The sequence below is a fragment of the Manacus vitellinus genome, unplaced genomic scaffold, assembly GCF_001715985.3.
Source record: "Manacus vitellinus isolate BGI_N305 unplaced genomic scaffold, ASM171598v3 scaffold_8_pilon, whole genome shotgun sequence".
In the NCBI taxonomy this organism is placed as follows: Eukaryota; Metazoa; Chordata; class Aves; order Passeriformes; family Pipridae; genus Manacus; species Manacus vitellinus.
Window position 1 is genome coordinate 15,660,712 of NW_021940864.1, and position 21,218 is coordinate 15,681,929.

At 37.1% G+C, this 21,218-nt stretch overlaps 1 protein-coding gene across 2 annotated transcripts in view; it reads right to left on the reverse strand.

Moving 5' to 3' along the window:
• Nucleotides 1-21,218, reverse strand: part of BABAM2 (BRISC and BRCA1 A complex member 2) — a 167,989-nt gene that overhangs the window by 21,374 nt on the left and 125,397 nt on the right. For both annotated transcript variants that reach the window (XM_029965056.1, XM_029965057.1), the window contains exons 7-10: nucleotides 20,826-20,925; nucleotides 18,801-18,871; nucleotides 17,254-17,336; nucleotides 1,420-1,573 (exon numbers count right to left, since the gene is read on the reverse strand). In XM_029965056.1, the coding sequence (XP_029820916.1) occupies nucleotides 1,420-1,573; nucleotides 17,254-17,336; nucleotides 18,801-18,871; nucleotides 20,826-20,925 (408 nt within the window). The remainder of the gene's footprint in view (nucleotides 1-1,419; nucleotides 1,574-17,253; nucleotides 17,337-18,800; nucleotides 18,872-20,825; nucleotides 20,926-21,218) is intronic.

Below are 21,218 nucleotides of genomic sequence, written 5' to 3' on the forward strand. Positions count from 1 at the left end.
TAAAAAAAAAAGCCACGGTAATGCTTCCAGATATTGTTTCTTCTTCTTTTTTTTTTTTTTTTTTATAATAAACAACATAGTCATAATATTCTGCTAGAGAAAAGAAGAAAGTCCACACCAAAAAGAAAATTAAAAAAATCACACTTTATCAAGAAATGCTGCTCCTTTAAATCATATGGTAGCAAAACCAAATTCCTATTAAATTTCTACTCTATTTCTATGGTGGCAAAAAAATTTCTATTACAGTGCATCAAAATCAAAACCCAAATGTTACTTGATGTAGTCCATAAAATTTAAATTAGTATAAAAATCTACAAATGCATAAGTCAATTGTTGTTTGCTTCTATCATTTCCTAATTACAGTCTCTGACCATGCCATTCATTTGATTTACTCAGCTTGATTTATTTTTGTTTCAACTCTTATTTATGCATATTTGCAGATTTAATTTAATCTTCTGACTGTCACTCAAAATGTTCATCCCAACATGCCTTGTTATTTATGCAGTTTGATGCCTTTATATGCTGAACAACTGATAATCAGCCTACTTAAATCTCTTGCTGTTCTAACATTTTTACACTTCGCAAAATTGAAATACTGCAGCAAGGCTGCTGCCCATGTTGCTCCATTCAGGTAAAATCTGTTCTGCTTCATAAGAAGGCAGGGATAATATCTAGCATTGGGGGCACCGCTGCCCATGGCAGCTTGCCCTTGCAACAGAACCACTCTGGGAGGCTGCCTTATCCTCTTTAACGAGAGAGGGTACTCAGGCTGAACTGGTGTCTCCCCAGCCTGAAACAAGGGCTTGCAGAAAAAATGTGGAGGAAGAATCAGAGATTCTCTCTTTCCAACCAACAAAAAAGCAGTAAAGCAAGAGATATTCAGACTTTCAGATAACTTTCTCAGGATCTGATAGGACTGTCTCCTATGCTGGATTGGTGGATTGCTCTACCTCCTCCTGTTCTTCCATGTCTTTTTATTACAGCTGAATTCCACTTCTTTCAGGTTTTTCTTCCCTGCTCTCTCCATCTCACATGCTTCCCTTCAGGGTCCCCTCAATACCCACACAAAACCAGGGAGTTACCTTGACTGACTGCTACCATGCAGATTATTCCTGCTGTGGGCTATCTCATCTACTCAGATTGGAAGTTCTTTGGAGCAGAGACTGACACCACTCCATGCCCATACAATGCCTAGCAGAAAGAACCTCCTTTTAATCAGTCCTCTGGCACTAATGTAATAAGCATGATTAGTAAAGTAACTGTCTACACTCACCTATGGGAATGCTGGGACTGTATGAGAACGAAAACAGGTTCAGCTTTTGTAATGCTAGAAATGGACAGTTTAATCCATGAAACTTCTATCCACAGAAACCCACGTAACAAAAGCAATATTTACTAGGAAAAGGCAATCTGACTTACTTTGCTCTCTTGGCCATTTCATTGCCATCCCAGCGTGGGCTGTAAGGGTAATTCTTCTGGGCCTGGGAGTACAGCTGGCCACTGTTGGTGAAGTGGTAGACGGACTGAAATGTTAGGGTTGGTTGGTCTCGTGGAAAGTACAGGGGTAGGTCAACTGTAATTCAAAAAGAAAAAAAAAATCATAAAATTACACCATTGCATTTTCTCCCTTTTTTACTGGGAAAATATCAGTCCTTTCTACGTGTTTAAAGGTGACAGAAAAGAAGAAATTGATATTTCTCACAAATAATGCTTCCAACCTATTACTGTATGAGATGCTTCGCTTTATCAGAACACTTTTGTAAAGCACATAATTAAAAAAATGTTAGTGTATTTCTATGCTAATCATAAAATTAACATCATGATTACTTTGTTATAAAAATAAGTTATTTTCCTTTTACTGTGAAATTTTTCCCTATAAAAAAATCACAAAATACGTTCTATATTCCATTCAATAATCAATTTTCTCTTTATCAGCTTTAGGCAATTCGTTATAGTGCCCTTTTGGACATAAAAAGCATTATCATTCTCATTTTACAGCTGCCTGGGTCCTCAAGTGGTTAAATGATTTGATAAAGAATGTAGAAAGATTCAGTCACATGAGCTGGAAAAGATTTCAACTTGCTGTCATCTGCTAGACAAAAAAACCACCCACAAACCCAAAAACACACTGCAAAGTCATTAATACCCAAAATATCTCACTAAAAATAAAAATCAGAACCTCTTAGTTCCCTTTGCTTATCACTGTCTCATGATCAGCTAGGTCTGGCAGAACAATAAAATGGTCTACAACAGTTAGAAACTGGTATATATTTTCATGGTCAGAAACTGGTTTTTTTCACTTTTTCATTGTTAGAATCATAGTTTATATTTTCTTGGTCTACTTTCAATTTCAGAAATCTGTAGTTAAATTGAGTTATGACAACAGACTAGAATTACTAACATCACAGAATCATAGAATCAGCGAGGTTGGAAGGGACCTCTGAGATCATCAAGTCCAACCCTTGATCCACTACCACAGTGGTTACTAGACCATGGCACTAAGTGCCACATCCAGTCTCATCTTAAAAACCTCCAGAGACGGAGAATCCACCACTTCCCTGGACAGCCCATTCCAATGTCCGATTTCTTCCTAACATCCAACCTAAATCTCCCCTGGCAGAGCTTAAGACCATGCCCTCTTGTCTTACTGATAGCTGCCTGGGAGAAGAGACCAACACCCACCTGGCTACAACCTCCTTTCAGGGAGTTGTAGAGAGTGATGAGGTCTCCCCTGAGCCTCCTCTTCTCCAGGCTAAACAACCCCAGCTCCCTCAGCCTCTCCTCACAGGACTTGTGCTCAAGTCCCTTCACCAGCCTCATTGCTCTTCTCTGGACCTGCTCACCCAAGCACCTCAATATCCTTCCTGAACTGAGGGGCCCAGACTGGACACAGTACTCCAGGTGTGGCCTCACCAGTGCTGAGTACAGGGGAAGAATCACTTCCTTGGACCTGTTGGCCACACTGTTCCTGATCCAGGCCAGGATGCCATTGGCCTTCTTGGCCACCTGGGCACACTGCTGGCTCATGTTCAGCTTCCTGTTGATTAGAAACCCCAGGTCCCTTTCTGCCTGGCTGCTCTCCAGCCACTCTGTCCCCAGCCTGTAGCGCTGCAGGGGGGTTGTTGTGGCCAAAGGGCAGGACCCGGCACTTGGCCTTGTTGAACCTCATCCTGTTGGAATCAGACCATCTCTCCAGTCTGTCCAGGTCCCTCTGCAGAGCCCTCCTGTCTTCCAGATGATCGACACTCCCCCCCAACTTAGTGTCATCTGCAAATTTGCTGATGGTACACACTCAATCCCCTCATCTAAATCATTGATGAAGATATTAAACAGATCCAACAGTTCTGTTTAATATGTTTAATATAACATCAACGTTAACAGAATAAAGCGGATTTATTTTAAAGGTGTACACTTAATTTATAAAGCACCTATAACTGTACTTTTTGTTATCCTCCAAAGCCCAGTTCTTTAATTCTGCACAATGAAAGAACACTGCAGTAGAATTGTATTTTAAATACTTTCTGGAGCAGATATTCCAGTACTTCCTATGAAACTCTGTTTACAGACTCAGATATCAGTGTAAGACAGGTTTTACTTTCCAAATTCCATGCTATTATGCCACTAGTTCCTTCATTTTTCAGGTTTTCTAATCACATCTAAATACTCTGATGTGCATCAGCCACACCATATCTTCCTTTTCCCTAAATTACCCTCCAAGCTCTAGGAGCAAAAGCCGTTTGTAGCCATGAAGTACACAAAACCGAATGTGCTATTCCAGCTGTAGTCTCAAAATACAAGAAATCACTGTGGATGACAGCGCTTGCTCAGTTCATGACCCAGTGTCTGAGCCACACGTGACAACTCCCAAAGTGCTGGTGACTCAGCCCACACACCAGCTTCCAGGAGATACTTAAGTGGTAATGACATGGGCAGAGTTCTGCTAATTTGAGGGCAGATCACTGCTTTAACAAAGGTTAGATTCAAAGATTGCTCTGTCAAATTCCTCTTTATAACATGATTACAAAATAACAACCCTGAAAAACATTGGTGTAACATGCTCACTTATCAGCAAGCAAGCAGTCTCCTCCTCTCACAAACAGTGTGTGTGCCTCAGCCTCTGAAGGACTTCACCTTGTAAAAGAGTAAAGAAAGAAGACTGGTTCTCCATTTTAATGTTATAAATATACTACTTCAGCTCTGAGTGCTTAAACTCTGCTCCTCTAGTGCATCTTTTTCCTTCTTAAGTACCAACTCCTTAACAGAAAACAACTCTTTACGCTTCTGTATTTTATCACCATGTGAGAGGAATAACAAACTTTAACAAAGCATTCCAGTAATAGTTTTATTATACTTTTTAGTTGAGAATTTCTAGCTTTCACTAACTTTCCTTTGAAAACTCTGTCTACATAACAGGGGCAAGCAGCAACACTTTTCCTCCTGTTATCTAAAACTAAAGGTTTGCCCTTAACACAAAGTATCTAGCACTAGAAATGCTGTTTAAATGGATAATCAAGACAGTGCTCTCATTATAAAGATACTTTAATTTGTTATAAGAAGGTATCACCAAACTATAACAGAAAAAAATTTCTTGTTCTATTAACCAAAATCTGTATAGGAATTTTCAGGAATTTCTTATGTTGATCCAATAAATCAGATAATCAAATTAGATTAAAAATTGTGCATCCCACATCTGGCCAACAACAGTATCACCCTGAACTGCAAGCAGTTTTGAAAAATTTGACCTGCCTTTGATTTCTAACACTACCCTTCACCTAAAATCTTCCAGTTTTCTAATCCAAGTGTTTTCTTAATACAAGGTGTGGATGAGTCCAGACCAAGTAAAATAACCTGTCCCTAATTCTGGAACACAACCACACCTAAAAGACCGGTAAACAGGAAATAGCCTTGAGTTGTAAAGTGTTATACATATCTCAAGGTAGCCAGCTATTATTTTGGCAGTAGGAAAGGAAGGCAAGAACTTGCTTCCGTCGCAGTGGATGCCCGTCCATTGACACTGCTACTGCACAGAATGCAAAAAATAACAAATACCATTGGTAATTCATGCCGGCAAAGTACATTTGATACAAAAGGTCAAATTCTGCTCACAGTCACACAGGTGGCTAAAGAAAATTTTTCTTTTCACCTGGTAGCGTATAGGCAGTCTGACTCTCAATCTGTGCATTAATAAAAAATCAGTTCTGCCTCCATGCAATACATAAGGTGGCAAAGGTGTTATTGTAATTACATTCAAGACAACATTTATACTTTGCCATGAAAAATACATCACAGTTAACAACACACCAGTTCTGTAAATCAACATTTGAAGTAGGCAAACTGTGTTGGTTTGGCATGCAAGTAACCCAAGAACTACAAAAACGTATCATGTTGAATACAAGTACTCTTTCCAAATAACAGCTGACTCAGAAGTACCCTGGTGATATGTCTGCAGAAAATAAGCAGATGACTCATGTCTGTAAATTCCTGAAAGTACCAATAGACCCCTTGCTTAGTCATCTTTTGCTTGGATGCTGGGTTCACGAGCTCTGTAAACTATAATGAGGGATCTAGCTCTTAGTAGGACTCTCTCTCCCTTTTTTCCTCTCTTCTAAACAGTGCAAATTATCTCCCTAAAAATAACTTCATCTGCGTAAGTGAGTCACTTCAACTAGCAAGCTTATACAAGTCATGCAGTTAAGCAGTAATATTTGGTTATGAAGGTAAAAATGTTGCTCTCAAACTCAGATTTAAAACGAAAATTATGTCAGAGGAAGTCCCATTTACCCCTTCTCTCACAGAAATAGAAACATTTCCTTTGGAAAATTTAAACAATTAGCTCATTCAGGAAAGTAAAGCTTTCTAATTTAGTTCCACGTTCGAAGTAATTTAATACTGATGATTTCTTACTTTGGCTTTCCTAAGCATCACACTGTTAATATATGATGAACTCAAACAGCAGACTGGGGAAAGAAGCCAAAACCATAGTAAAACACTGCTTTCTCCTATGTTACAATTTACACATCATTTTTAAAAGTCAATTTTTAGACAGCCATAGTGAGGGAAAAATCATGTCTTTATGTAAGCTCTACATGAGCAGAACTTGGAAGGCTGTTTATGGGTAATTAAGCATTGAGTAAATTCTGCAGTGATTGAACCCTAATTTTCCCACACAGTTCATAAGAAAGCAAAAGAAAAAGGACTTGCTTGTTGAGAATAAGTCATATTGTAAAGAAACTTAATTATAGTTTATAAATAGTTGAAGTTGCTCTCTTTTTGAAACACAAAAAACTATCTAGAAGGAATACAGATTTGCTTCTCTTGACTTAGCATTTAATGCACACATATATTCAAAGCACAGTTATCTTAAAGCCAAAATCCTCGTTCATTAATAATTAAGAAACTGTGCAATGAATCTGTAAGGTTGAATTGTTCACTTCCTTAAAAAATAACAATCTGAGACTTGGAACAGGTCACCTAGTTTGTTAAGTTTATGTCAACAACTACAGAGTTGATTTTGACTGCCTTAGTAACTTTAAAATAGTATCCTTAGTATCTAATTTTACAACTTTTTAAACAGGATATGAAATGTGGAAAGAATGTGTCGGCAAAAGTATGTACCAGTGCTGCTACAGAATTTCTGAGGGAAAAATGCTCAGAAGAGAAGGGCAGGTTTACCACAGTGCCCTCCTCCCTGCCTTTAAGTACTGGAGAGAAGAGATGGGAAAACAAAACCATGCTTGAAATGTATGCTGACCATTAAAATATTTCTAAGCACTTAGATGGTAATATGTAGAAATTCCATATACTGTTCCCCTATTCTATGGAAAAGGTTTATTCATCCTTTGTATGGCACTGGATAAATCTAGGTATTTATTTTCACAAAAGTCAACATTTATTCACTGAAAGTTGCACACCATTTTAATGCTTGGATGCTACTATACTGGTTATCTTACTAACCTTTGGGATGCTTGAATCTGCTGCAGTTTGTTGCACCTGAAATTTGTTTTGCACTCATAAGCACTGGTTGATCTGGATGTTTTACTGCTAAGATTTCTACTTCTACAAGGTTTCATGGCATGTACAACCTTAATTCAATCTGTATTTGCTCTATAGAGCAGCCTTCAAACACAAGATAACACAGTATTGTTTCCAGTTCAGTTCCTAGGTTGGACAGAGCTGACCAAAGGACACACCTTTCTGCACTGCCCCATCTGACAGACTCTACCCCTCTGCATTTACTGCACAACACTGAAGCCTTGCACATTAAATATGTGTTCATTTCTGCCTAAGCTTTTCAATGTGATGATTCTAATCATCATAAGAATGTCATTAGCTATATAAAATATTAAAAAATTGTTTCACAGCACCATCATGAGTTGAGAGGTTCTTTAGCAATTCCAGATGAGGAATGAAGGAATGAAGGAACGGACAGTCAACCTGTCTACTCATGCTGAGTGCCAGCCTGAGGGACTCAATTCTTCTTTGAGTCTTAATAATAGATAATACTTTATATATCCAAACACAAGTCCATCCAATGCTGACTGCCACAGTAGGTACTTCAGAATCAATGATTACTGGACATATGAAAGTTTTGTTAAAATTATTTCACCAGAAAAACAAGAAGGGTACAGGAAAGATCTGCCAAACTCAAATCTCCAGAGAGCACTGAACAATCTTAGCCTGATACTATCCGTTCTCTTCCCGAAATTCCCTGACTCATTCCTTACGTATCATCCAACTTTGGCGAGAGACTGCCTCTGCATTCAAGTACTTCTGATGAAGTAAGTAATGGAAACAGGAAACATATTCCAGTCCCCAGAGCTGTCTTTCTCTCTCTTATTAGTACATATTCATAATCTTCCTGCTTGTTCTCTTTTGATTCATTGAATTTCACATTTTCTCTGTCTTTACTTGCAATTGAGCTCACACTGCTGGGAAAAACAACTTGTGGATTTGAATGTAGTGCCTTAAACTGAAAAGTTCCTTGAATTCAGAGCTCCCCAGTTTTCATGAGTTAATGTGGATGAGACCCATATGAATTTACAATTCAGTGGCAATACATATACCATATTATATAATACCACTTACATATCTATCAAGCTCTCTTTTAAAAGAAAATGTCTACTAGATTTTCTGACATGACTTCTTTGAGAAAGCTGTTTCAGACAGCCTGTATGATGGGAGAAAAATCTTCACCCAGCTTCAAGGGAAAAGAGCTATCTTCAGTTTTTACATAAATATTCCAGTACAGAAGGCCTTTCAGGAATCACATTGATGACTGTACCTAGAGAGAAACCTGAATAGATTCAATCACAAGCATTTTTGGGATGGTAGTGCCTAGCACAAAGCTCCACAGGGCAGGATGTCAGGCTATTTTGCCTAGTGAATCTTTCCTTGACTCTTGTGTGCCAAAGGCCCTTAGCCTACATTCTACTGGCAAAAAAGGAAAGGCAGAATTTGGCTCAAAACACACAAAGAATTACTGAATACCACAGCTATCCTGCTTTGGTGTGTGATGATTTATTCTTGCAAGAATGAGAGAGCAAGGATGACAAATAACATATCAATGGCATTAGTGTTGGACTTTAGGTTAATAGAGCACAGTCACAGGAATTGGAATTTGTTAAATATTATTAGGGCTGACATCCCTTCTGGAGGAAGATGCTATTTTGAAATCAACATTCAAAATTTCAAATCTGAAATGAAAAGCCGTTTATGGAATTTTAGCTGAGACACGTACGGCATTTTGGGCGTGTTGGTAATCACAGCTGGTTTTGAAGTAATTAGGTCTGCCCTTGCTACAGGAAATATCCACCCCATCAGCAAAGTCAACACTTGTATAGTAAATGAGTAAGATGACTTATGTACAAAATACTTCCAAATAAATGCTATGAAAATGCAAGTAAATACTCTGAAAAAAGAAACAATTGTTTTTTTCTTAACTGAATCAGTTATGTATGAATGGAATGTACAATATTAAACAATAAAAGAAAAACTGCTGTAGGCAGAATGGAAACTATGAGTTGTGACGGATTAAACTATTCCGACACATTACAGAGTAGATTTGTTTAATTAGCTTTCTTTGTTTTTGTTTGTTAGTTGGTATTGTCTGCTTGTTGTTTGGGGTTTTTTTAATATAATGTAACCCATTTTTATTTGAAGAGGACTGCATGAAACTGCTGTATCCACCTCGTGGTTCTCATTCCACTGATAATGGGAACTACAGCCTAGGCACCAATGGCAACTAGATTTATGATTACAATTGTTTTTGTTTTTTTTCAACATAGGCATATTATATGGTTGTAAAAATATCCCATGTCTTTATTATAACTCAAATCTTTTTTTTTAGTACTTCATTCTTCATACTAACCAGTATTTTTTAAAAATGTGACAAAAATAGTTTAAATACCTTAAGTTACAGTCATGTGCTGCAGACAGAGTATTTAATTCTTTGTTTAGTTTTATAGAGGAACTAAATAACAGATCAAATCAAGATATTCTTCATGCAGTTTACAGCTATGTGGTCAAAGGCCATGAAAAAGTGATGTAACTTAACTGAAAACAGTTTTATAGTGCCTTATTGCTTTGGAGTGTCATCACCCAATTAAACTATGTCATATCCTTTTGGGCTTCTACAGCAGGACTGGACTACCTCCTAAAAATATCCCATGGAATCATCAAAATCTTAAATTGAGCCCAAAGAAATGGCATAATGGCCTTATAGGTCTTTTCCTTCTCTAATTTCTGTACTCGTGATTATCTTAATTAAGAGAAAGGCTTTTTATTTTTACCTCACCAGTTTCAGCTAGGTACTTATATTTTGGTTTATTTTTACTTCAAATTCTCAAAGATCTTCATTCTCTTCTCCTTCCGTTTTTATTTCCTCTTATTGTCTCTGCTGTAACAGTTTCTATAGTAACTTCTCTAACTGCTGATGAGATTGATGCTACTAAAAGCTGTCTCTTCTCCATCTGAATTGTTTGAAGTTTGAAACTTAAATACAGTTGCAGTTGTTATGGGTGTAAAAGGCAAGCTGAGTCCTTTCTTGGCACACACTGGCGACTACCACAAAAAAATTTCCTCTGCTTTCCCAGTAGAGATGCACTGCTAATTTCTGAGTTTTACATTACTTTTCAACCGGACATAAAGACTTCTAAAACATGCTTTTACCTGAAAAGTAGCTGTGCAAAAACATTGTCTTTTCTCACCAACATTTTATTAAGATTATGAGGCCTGCAAATAAGTTCTTTTTCCTGTTTTAAATGCTGCCTGGGATTTGAAAGGAAATTGATTTACTTCATTCTCATCTGTGATCAGTGCGACATTATCCTGCAGGCCAAGAGGACCCTTTGCTGACACATGTGCTATCCTGTTTTTTCAGCCTTCACTCCACGCAGGCTTACAGCTTTCAAATCACAATGCAGTGCAATTCTGTCTGACCCAAACAGCCAACTAAGCCACTCCAGATATTTTTAAAGCTAAACTGAAAACTTCTTTACTGCCCTACAGGTCCATTGCATCTTCCCACTCCTGAACATTACAATGTATCACTTTTAATCTTGAAGCCACCTTACACTGTTCTAGAGGCTTTTTATATTGCCTTTTGATAACCCAAAAAAACTACTTTGTGGTACATATGCTTTAAAGACATGCTTTCTAGACCACTAGCCATTTTTGGTGCTCTTTTGTGAATGCTCCATTTGAGGATGATGTAAGACAAATGGCAGGATCACACCCTTAAGCTCCAGGGATCAGACTTTAGGCTGTTCAGGGATCTTGCTCCTCCCATGGAAGAGTCCTATGGTATAATGGTCCTGGTGAGAAGAGGATTCCATGATGACCTCCTCCAAGCTCAAGAACAGTCCATCTTGATGAGCAGAAAGGCAAGCAATAACAGCAGGAAGCCTACATAGATGAACAAGAAACTCCTGACAAAAGTCAAACAGAAAGGAAGCACATGAGATGTGGACACTCCCTGAGCATGCACAGACAGGACTGGGAATGTCAAAGCTCACCTGGAGTTGAATCTGGCAAGGGAAGTTAAGGATTCAAGATGGGCTTCTACAGGGACAGCAAGAGTGAAAGGAAGACTAGAGAAAATGTGAGACTGTGCTGCTGAATGAGGTAATGGAGCTGCTGACGAAGGAGACAGAAAAGCAGCTTAAGCTCTCCCTCCTTCCCCCATTTAAGCATTTATGCACATTTGTGACCAGTTCCACCTCTAAACCAAGGTGTATTTCTTATTAATCCAAAGTGAATTATATTTATCTATTTCATAAAAGGCATTCAGTAGTTGCCTTTGTGTGTCATTGCTTTGCCACATATGGATTCTTAGAAAAAATTTACTTAGGTGACAAAGTAATTGTCATTGTGTAGAAAGAGGAAGGATATAGGAAAGAAGGATTTAGAAAATCTTTCTTAATACAGCTCTTATTTCTAGAAATTTCAAATTTCTAATAATACTATGGTGTTCTGTATCATCCTGATTTCTTTTCTGAAAGCATTGCCTGATATTGAACACAGGACTCATCCATGAAACCCCTGCTCATCATCTCCTTTCCAGATTGAATACAAGATATTTTCTTTCCACTTGGTACTATGAGCAATTTTCTACTTGCGGTATCTCATGCCTTTAATGCAGTTCTCACCTTAGAGAAAAACTATCTGTGACTGCCATGTGAGTTGCCAAAATGTGTAGACACAAGAACATAAGACATGGACTAAGAATAATAAATACCACAATCTGTACTCAAGTCCCATCCCATCAATGATTTTTATACCTAATTACTTCTTTTCAAAAACTTAGCAGATAAAAAAGGATTATATCCCTGCTCCATGTCAGGTATCTTTTCTGAGAATTTTAGTTATCTGTCATATACTTGGGCATATAGTAGTCATACTCTGGATATATCTATTAAATAAGAAAAAACAACTGTTCCCTTTTCTGAAAAGTGCAATTCTGTAAGAAGTTATTAGAAAACCTTTCAGTCCATTTGTTAAAGTGCTTGTAGTTACTGGAAGAACGTCAAATAATGTCTATAGCAATATACTACAGTTTTAAAAGTATGGCAAATATATGCATTTCTCAGAAATTAAGAAAGTAATATCCACAGAAAAGTGACACTTTAAAATACTTTTCCAGTCCACCCACATCAGGCCATCATAAGATACCTGTACAGCCTAATTCCTATCACAGCAGTTGTTTCCTGTTTGTTGCTGTCCATACCAAGTTTTATAAACTGCCTAGCATCCATTCTCCCTTTCTCAGCAATTACAAATAGGAACCTAAAACTAGTTTGTACGGAATGACATGAAAACAAAATAAACACAGAGAAAGAGAAAAAGAGGAAAACAAAACCTCCATTTTCAGATTTCACTTGCATCAGTTGTGAATACCTGCTGTGATAGGAATTAGGCTCTACAAGTATCTTATGATGGCCTCATACTAGTATGAGAAGTTTGATGCTGGTCAAAAATGTCAGCAAATATTGTATCAGGCTGTCTTTTCATTCTTAAACAAAAAACTGAAAACTAAGGAAGCCCCAGTGATGTAAAACTGGCTGGATAAAGTCAAAAGCGATTTGGATCTTACGCTTGGGAGTAAGCAGAGAAGTGTCTTTCATGTGGTGGTTTTCTCCTCTCACTGTCTCAGTACTTTTAGTTGGTTCCATGTATTTCTTTGAATCTGGGCTTGAATGCTCCTGAAGGCATGTCATTCTGCCTACAGCAAAATATACTCCAAGCAGAGGGGGTTTCTTCAAAACTTTGTACGTTGTTTTAATCACTCAAAACAAAGCATTCTCTGTGACATTTCCTGTGTAGTGAAGTGCATATTGCTTAACTGCAGCCAATGAAAGCTGCAGATACACTGCAGTGCTGTGGAACAGGCACTGGTGGAAAAGTAGCCAGAATCACAGGCACACAGTTCTGCACTAAACTAGGCATAGGCATAGAAAGGGGCTAATCACAGGACTGATCAGCAGCATTTGGAAATTAATGAGTCTTCTGCTGATCATTTTTCTCTGTGGCATATTTTTCTCCTTTATTTCTAAGGGACTCTGCCAACTAGATTTAGTTTGAAATTGTTATTGAAAGCTGATAATTTTATTTTTGACATTAAGAGTACTTTAAACATTGTGTTCCTTTGATTCCATCCTGGGTATTTAATTGTATGGGAGCCAAATGAGATTTTTTAGTAATAGTAAACACGAAGTGATCAGACACATGTTCATCGAAGAAAAACCTTCATATTTAAGACTTTACCAAACCTCCTTGCTAGCCATTTACTACATCAAAGTATAACTTGTTATTTAAACAGCTGCTGGAGGAATAGATGAATGGGCAGACAAATGCTCACTAGCTCTGTTCTGTTGACTTTCCAGAGGTGGGGCAATCTCCTTTCGAGGGCAGGTATAACATCTTAAACTATACTAGGTGCCTGAAAATTTAACACTCACCTATATTATAAGGATTATTGATGCTCTACTGAATGATTAAACAATATCTGAGGCCTAATGAGTTATTTCTGCTTGGAAAGGTAACGGAATGAAGGAATTAATTCTTCAATACAATTTTGTTCATTTCCAGCAAGTAGGCATACGTTCCTTTTTCTCTGAACACTTCTGGAATAAACCGTACTTTCTTTGCACAGTAGTGTAAACTTGTGCTCCCAGCTACTAATGCTCTTTCCCAAAATGTCAGATTTTTTTTCCCTCCTCCCAAGCGTCATCGAACAAACATGGCTACCAAAAATTCTTTGTGTCTTTATTTTCCAAGCTTTCTGTGGCTGTGGACAGATGTGCTAATCCAGACCCAAAGGAGGTTTATGTGAACCCCAATTGTTTAGCTAAGGCCATCAACTCAAACCACGCAACCTGACTGCACTGGCACAAACCGCTCTTCTAAAAAATGTGTGCAGATAGCAATATTCAAACAGGAATGCATCAAAAGCTGGCATTAAGGACTTCTACCAAAAAAACCTGAATCCAGAAACAGGTGTGCATCCAAAGCCTGATAGTCATAGGTATAGCCTCCTATAACCCAATTAGTGCTCTGGGTCCCTTGGTTTTGAACCTCCTAGTCAGTGGTATTACACACACAGAACCCGAAATCCCTTACAATTAGGCAAAGTTAGTTCCAGCAAACATTCCCACCAACTCCACCTCAGCTGAGATCCCCTCCAAACTTGAAATACAAATGCTCGCAGCTTCAAGCATTCTCCATCCCCTGAAACATTGTTCAATGAAAGAAACCTTTCTTAATTTAATGTTTGTCCTTTCCAAGACATCTTAAATCTTAAAAATCACTAATACAAGCAGTGTTTCATTTGCTATTGCAACCAGTCCAACTTCTGTCACTTTCCTTTGTGCTGACAACCTAAAGATCTTGCAAGATAAAAATTAATCTTTGAAAAGCCCACATAAAGCTTGCTTCAGAGTCCTATTCTTGTGTTTATACCAATAAGGTTACTTGATTCTTAATTATGTATGGATAATTTAATGTGGTTTTATCTAATATTGTTCTAATTATAGCATCAATGGCTGAACTGGATCTTAAAGGTATTCTCCAACTTAAATAATACTATGATTTATATACGGTATAAATACACAGACTGTATGGAGGAACAAGAATATGAAGAAATACTTGTCTCCAAAAACTAATCATAGCTGATTCATAAACAAGAAGAGAAAGAAATTGGCAGTCTATTGAAGTTTACTTACAAAGCTTCATAGGGAGACTTACTCATAAACAGTATCAATATCAAAAGCAGTATGACTGATTAACAATTTCCTTTCCCACGTGGACGCATGAACTTCTCTAAATGTTTATTTCTTCTGTCTTATATTTGAAAGCACTTGATTAATTCTTAAAACTAAACCACTAAAGCAACAGTTCCTTTGACTGGTCTTTGATCTAATATAATAACTGCAGCAGCTTCATTAATCTAATGATTAAGTTTGCAACTAGGTAGCTCTTTGGTGTTTTAAGGTAGAGTGAGTAGCCTTTGCTCTTCATTCTGTGACTACAGCACAAATCAATTTTTTTTAGCAAGTGAAATTGTTCTAAGGTTATTGGGCTTTGGCAATTCAGAACTATTTTCCTGTTTCTCTCTCCTTCAACCCAGTTTACTCAATAAAACTATTCTGAATAATTTCACCTTACTTCTGATCCTTTTTTGCTTCCTAGTGTCCAAATAAGTTTGTAACTTGGAATGCAAATAGCTGCAAAACAATGCCAAAGTTATTTTTGAAATCTCTGAATGGATCTTTTAAAGGAAATACAACTCATGTCAGGGTTTATAAATCTCACCATCTCAATTAAACATAAAATTTTAACTGAAATTTAGATGCCAGTAAAATTTACTATGGTACCTTTCATTTGATTTGCCATGGTGCCTGCTGTATACTGACCTATTTATTCTCCTCTGAATACTTTATCTACATACTATACTAAATATATGAAGCAGAGCAGTTTTCAACTTATTGCTATCTCTCCCAGACATTTTATTAGACGCTTGCTAAATATTCAACCATAATATACATAGTTATGTCAGTGGTTAAGAGATGAAAGCCTATATTACTTCACTCAGGAAATGAAGTGCAGGTTTCGGTCCTTTCATTGCAATATCCTTCAGTGCATGGAACATAAATGCTTTTGCAGTGGATGGTTCAACAAGCGGGTGATGCAATGGCTTACAAAGCTAAGACACTGTATGATTTTTAAGGCCACAGGGTTAATACATAGTGATAAACTATTCAGTTATAATTGTACCTTTCATGCCAGTTTAATTGAATACTATGAATATTACACAGTTAAAACCTACTCTGTTATTTAGCAGAAATTTGAATTTTGATTCCCCTGAAATCTAACTGATTCAACATGTATTAAGTTATATTATCCTACAGCACAAATCAAATCCACATGAATTTTAACAGATTCAATTAACCCAAACATGTTGGGGAGTAAGAAAGGTAGGAAATCTCCAAGAAAACTGTACATAAGTAAGTGCCATCTCATAGAACACAATTGTCCAGTGACCAATTCTCAACTGTAGTTGAAATGTAAGTAAAGATTTAACAAGGATAATTTTCCAAAAAAATATCAGCTTTAATTTTTTTTTCCATAACGTAATTCATAATAATATGATGGAAGTGTTTTAATTTCAGGTTTGAATTTTCTAGGCCTCTTAAGGTCACTACTGTGTGGTAATCTTAGGTAATAAAAAGAAAGGAACTAGTGAGACCATTTTTTATGATCTCCAACACAACACAGGGTGAAGGACTTCTCTGAACAATGGCAATCCTCACTTTCTGCATCAAAAACTCTGGGACAAATTTCTATGATGCCATCAAGACAGTGTCAGTTTTCCACATGGAAAGCTAGCCCACAATCAAAAATGAAGTAATCTCAAAGATACCAGTGCTAGAATGTTAACAAACACCAATGCTGCAGCTGCTCAGACTGCAATGCAATTCTTTTAAACATAAATAAGAAGCATAACAAACAAACAAACTAAAGAGTAAAGAATTTCCCCAGACAAAAATACCTTTGATACCTCTGAATTTCACCTTAGCATAGGGAAAAATAGTAATTACTACTTAAAGTAACATGGAAAAGGTAACATGTAACAAAGTCACATTTACTAATCCACATGGACTAATTCCTATATATTTCATTAAGAATGTCTTTTTGAAAGCAACACAATCCTTTTTTAAAACTTTCAAATGACAGCAAATCTAGCTACATTGTTAAGACAGTTTTGCCTACACAGTTTCAGTCTAGGAATATCTTTTGGATCCTAATGACGGTATAGTGTATTTCTCATGTAATTAAACAGAGAGTCTTTACAGTTAGTATCAATGCATTAACTCCTGACAACTACAGAAGATTTTAGGTATTCCCGGGTTGAGTATAATACTGGTTCTCATTATTGACACTTCTGAAAGGCCAAGTTACAACCATGAACTTGAACTTGCATCATATTACCAGAAAACCTCCCCAGGATGCTTTTGGTGTTTTGTAAAGCTGGCATCTCACTACTGATGTGGATCCTCTCCCCTTCTCCAATTCCCCCCATCTCCAAAAACAATTAGGATTTTGTGTTTTCCAAGTGTCATGGTCACATCAAAAATTGATTAAGCACTGGATAAAAACAGCTAAAACTTTTAAATTGTTTCCTGTAATTGTATTTTTTCCCTTTTGAACTTGTATCTTCAAGAGGATAGACACTTATGCCTGAGGCAAAGTGTTACTCACTGTGAACAAGGAAGCAAAAATCTTTCCACATCAGCAACAGAGTGAGCTTTGTGAAGCCTTCTGCATCATATTCCACCACACCGCTGTCAACAGAAAAACAACAAAAAATTAATATAATTTTTACCTTATAATACTGAATGATTAATAGGTAAATTTTGTATTACAGGGATTGTTATTTTTGTTTGTTTGCTCAGAAACTTCCAGTATTTGCTTCGTTTATTAACATTTAAAATTGTCTAGCTAAATGTAAATTAAACTTGTAATAATCTTAATTATGCTGTGTTATTGGAGTTTTTTACCCAAAGAAAGGCCATGTTCAGTTTACATAAACGCACTTCAGAATGAAAGGAGATCAGCTAATGCATCTGCAGTCCTAAACTGGTAAAACTGCGGACACAAAAATTCCCTGTATCTTACTCAGATTAAGGTAACTTATTAACTCTGTAGTAAGTGAGAGGGTAAAACTGAAAATATGCAGGCTGAGTAGAGTTTAAATTTGAAAATTGAAAAGAGCATATATAAAAACAAAACATGAGAGCATACAAAAAATTCGATATAGAAGACTTGTTCAACAGATGGATTACAAGTTTCAATTATCAGAAGTTGGTATTCTCTAAAAAACTCAAGCAGTATCAGAACTCATGAACTACATTGTAGATATAATAAAATCATAGGTGCACCTGGCCATTGCTATACTGTAGTTTTCTCAGAAGAAAAGGAAATACCTTGTCTTGACAAAGACTGAGCTTGCATTGACTGTCTACTTGTATATCCAGTTCAAGTCATCGTTATCTAATTATCATTGTATTAAATCGGGGTCCATGCTAGAAGCCACCTGTTTTCCTAAGCTCGCTTGAGAGACATGAGATTTGAAGGGCTCCCGAATATCCATGTCATTTGGCATCACTCCTTGGAAGCAGAAACCATTCATCACAACTAGGTAAAGGCTTGGACTTTCACTCTAGTCAGAATTTAGGTGGGAAACCAAAGTGCTGACCCAGGGTAGCCCTGGTTAATTGATTTGTGAAGCTAATGTGTCATCATGCCTGGCCATGGCCACTGCTTGATCTGCAGGAATCTAACGTGGCCCAACAGCCTCTTCTCTTGAGAGACAAAATACTGCTTGGTGGTGGGAGCAGCTGGTCTCCCAGACCTGTTTTTATGCCAAGCAGTGGCTTCTGGCTCCTGCAAGGCTTAGACCCGCTTCCCCATTCTCCCACCTCAGTCACTGCCTATTACTGTAAGACCTCTCAAGTAATTTATTCAGAAATGAGCACATTTCTTCTGCACAAGGAGAAAATCCTTACTGGCCTTTTCCCATCATCAGCTATTTTCTAGTAAAATCAGATGGGCAACTGGCACAGAAGTGAAATAATGCTGACCTTCATTACAGTACTGCTACAGAGAGACAACCTATACACATCATTCTGTGAAAAATGACTAGATTTCATTTCATCCAGTGGACAGCAGTCACACAACCACAAACCATGTGCAGAAAACTACTTTCCCCCATGCTACAGAAAATAATGCAGAGCAGTAAAACTTACGTTCCAAAGTGACTCAGGAAAGCTGCAATGTACTCTCTTCTCTTATGGTATCCCTGAATAACATACTGTACCTGAAAAAAGAAAGAAGAAAATAAATCCAGAGCTATAAAAAGATAAAAAAAGCTAAATCCCAGTTTGTCATATAGTTCTTGTAAAGGAAGATTTATGTTTGACATGGCAGTAGTTCTGAAACCTACATTTACCTTGTGTGATTTCCTTAAAGAATCCTAAAATGCCTTTAAAACAAGCCCTGGATCTTGCACACAGAACATCTTGCAGAGAAATCTCTTCACTCACGTTTGAGTGAAACTTAAGTTTTTCACAATAGACTGAAGCACTGTTTAACTGCACAAGATAAAAAGTGAAGGAAAGAAATGCTCAGCCTTGCCTTACTGAGGTTTGAGTAGAAAGCTGTGACAGACAAGTCACAGTTACCTGAACTGTCAGTAGGTTAAGTGTCGAAATAACATTCTGGTTATAAAAGAAAAGACAAAAATAAGTATTTTTCATAACTGATCTTGGGTGTTCTGTGAAGACTGCATCTCCAACAAAATCTTCTGAACACTAAGCTCTGTCACTGGTTTCATGCTGACTCAGGGATCCACCTACTCAACTGCGAGCATCAACTTCTGAGGCATTCTGGGTTTTGAAAGGCTTCCATCCTGGCACAGACAAAATCCAACAATGCTAAATTTGGAAGACTTAAGGCAAAATTCTCCTTGCACCATCTATGTTTTCTTATTGATTTGAATGGCATTACTTAGGAGAGCAGTATGAACACGGCTTGACCCATAACAGAAACAATGCATGTGTTGTGAGGCTGCAAGAGCATCTGCTTTAGAACTGGAGACTTGAAGTACTTATGGTGTGGTTCCATATATATGATACTCTACGTAAATTCCTTTACTTTCCAGAACTAAAAGCTGTATTTTAGAAACCTTTTTTTCTCCTCACTGAAAGGAACAGGAAGAGTATTTTCTTGGCTATGGCAATACCAGAATTTCTTGGCTGGTAAATGCTTTCCTAAAATTACTGAAAAGGCCTTGATACATTCATTGCTGAGAGCTATCTTGTATACCTTAAAGCTGAATTCTATTTACACATTGAAATATATTCATTTTATAAAAAACTACAATTATTTTGAAGGCTCTGTGTAGGATCTGAAATGTTATTTTGGGAAAAGGAAAACGCACGATAAGTTTGTTCAAATGACTTCGTTTAAGAAAGGATAAAAACAGTCCTGTATGCTTGCAGATTTTAAAAACAGAGAGTAATTTTAACAGAAAACCACAACAAAAACAACTCTAAGGATAGAGTCAATATAATTATGGAAGCACATTTTGAAGAACTTTTTCTAGAAGATAAAATTATTTTCTTCATTTAGACAATTGAAAGTAAAAATAATAAACAAATGTGAAGTTTGTAATAGGTAAATTTCTAGATGTTGACCCCTAAGTTTTCTTTTGAAAAGTACTCTTAAATAATGGAGAAACTTTCAAAATACTATAATTGTTCTTTTTTGTTTAAACAGTAAGCTAACAGGAACACAACCTTTTCAGCAACCCTAAATAGCTATTACATCCAAACAGACTGCTGATTCGGTTCATTTGGATGAAACGTATGAGAATAAAAATCATTGAAAGTATTCAAAACTTAGTGATGACTAGGTATGAGAACTCCCAAATGGCAAAATAAAATGCAAACTACACATTTGTATTTACTAACAAAATAGTATGCTACAATGCAGTGTTATACATTACAGTAATATTTTACCCTAAATCGGAACATGTCACATGAAGGAAAAAAACGCTCCAGGATCTGACCCCAGCGTCACTTGTTTACCTAAAAGAGTTGTTATATTCAATGTCCTGCTTAGGTGCTCAGCTCTTATCAAAAAGATATTCCCTGTGTAGTTCAGCTTAAGTATGCCTTGCCTGGACTAACTGGCAGAAAAATAACGATTTCTATGGAAATGCAATACAGACCATAATGAAAAGGAAAACTGAGTTGTCTTTACTAACTTACCTTGTTTGTTAGCAGCTGGCAAACTTGGGGTACATAGTCAATAAGACAACCTCCACCAGGAAAGGCTGGGATGTGAAGGGCGGATGATCCTCCAAGTGCACTAGAAACAGAAGTTAATTTAACAGTACATTATACATACGGTCCCTGAGATCTGAAAATGATTTCTGCACAGTCCTCTTTCCCTATGCCTAAAGTCAGTGGGCCATGAGGAAGTGTATTTTATGCTGTGGTGATAAGAAGAAATATTGAGTGATACCATCTACAAAACCAGGTTATAACATGACCCACTCTAAAAAAACCACTTAGGAGTATCACTTAATGCAAAGCATTTTTTCAGGAAACAGCTTTTTCATTGTGAACAGTTCTGTTCCTTAGTCCTCATCAGTAAGATGT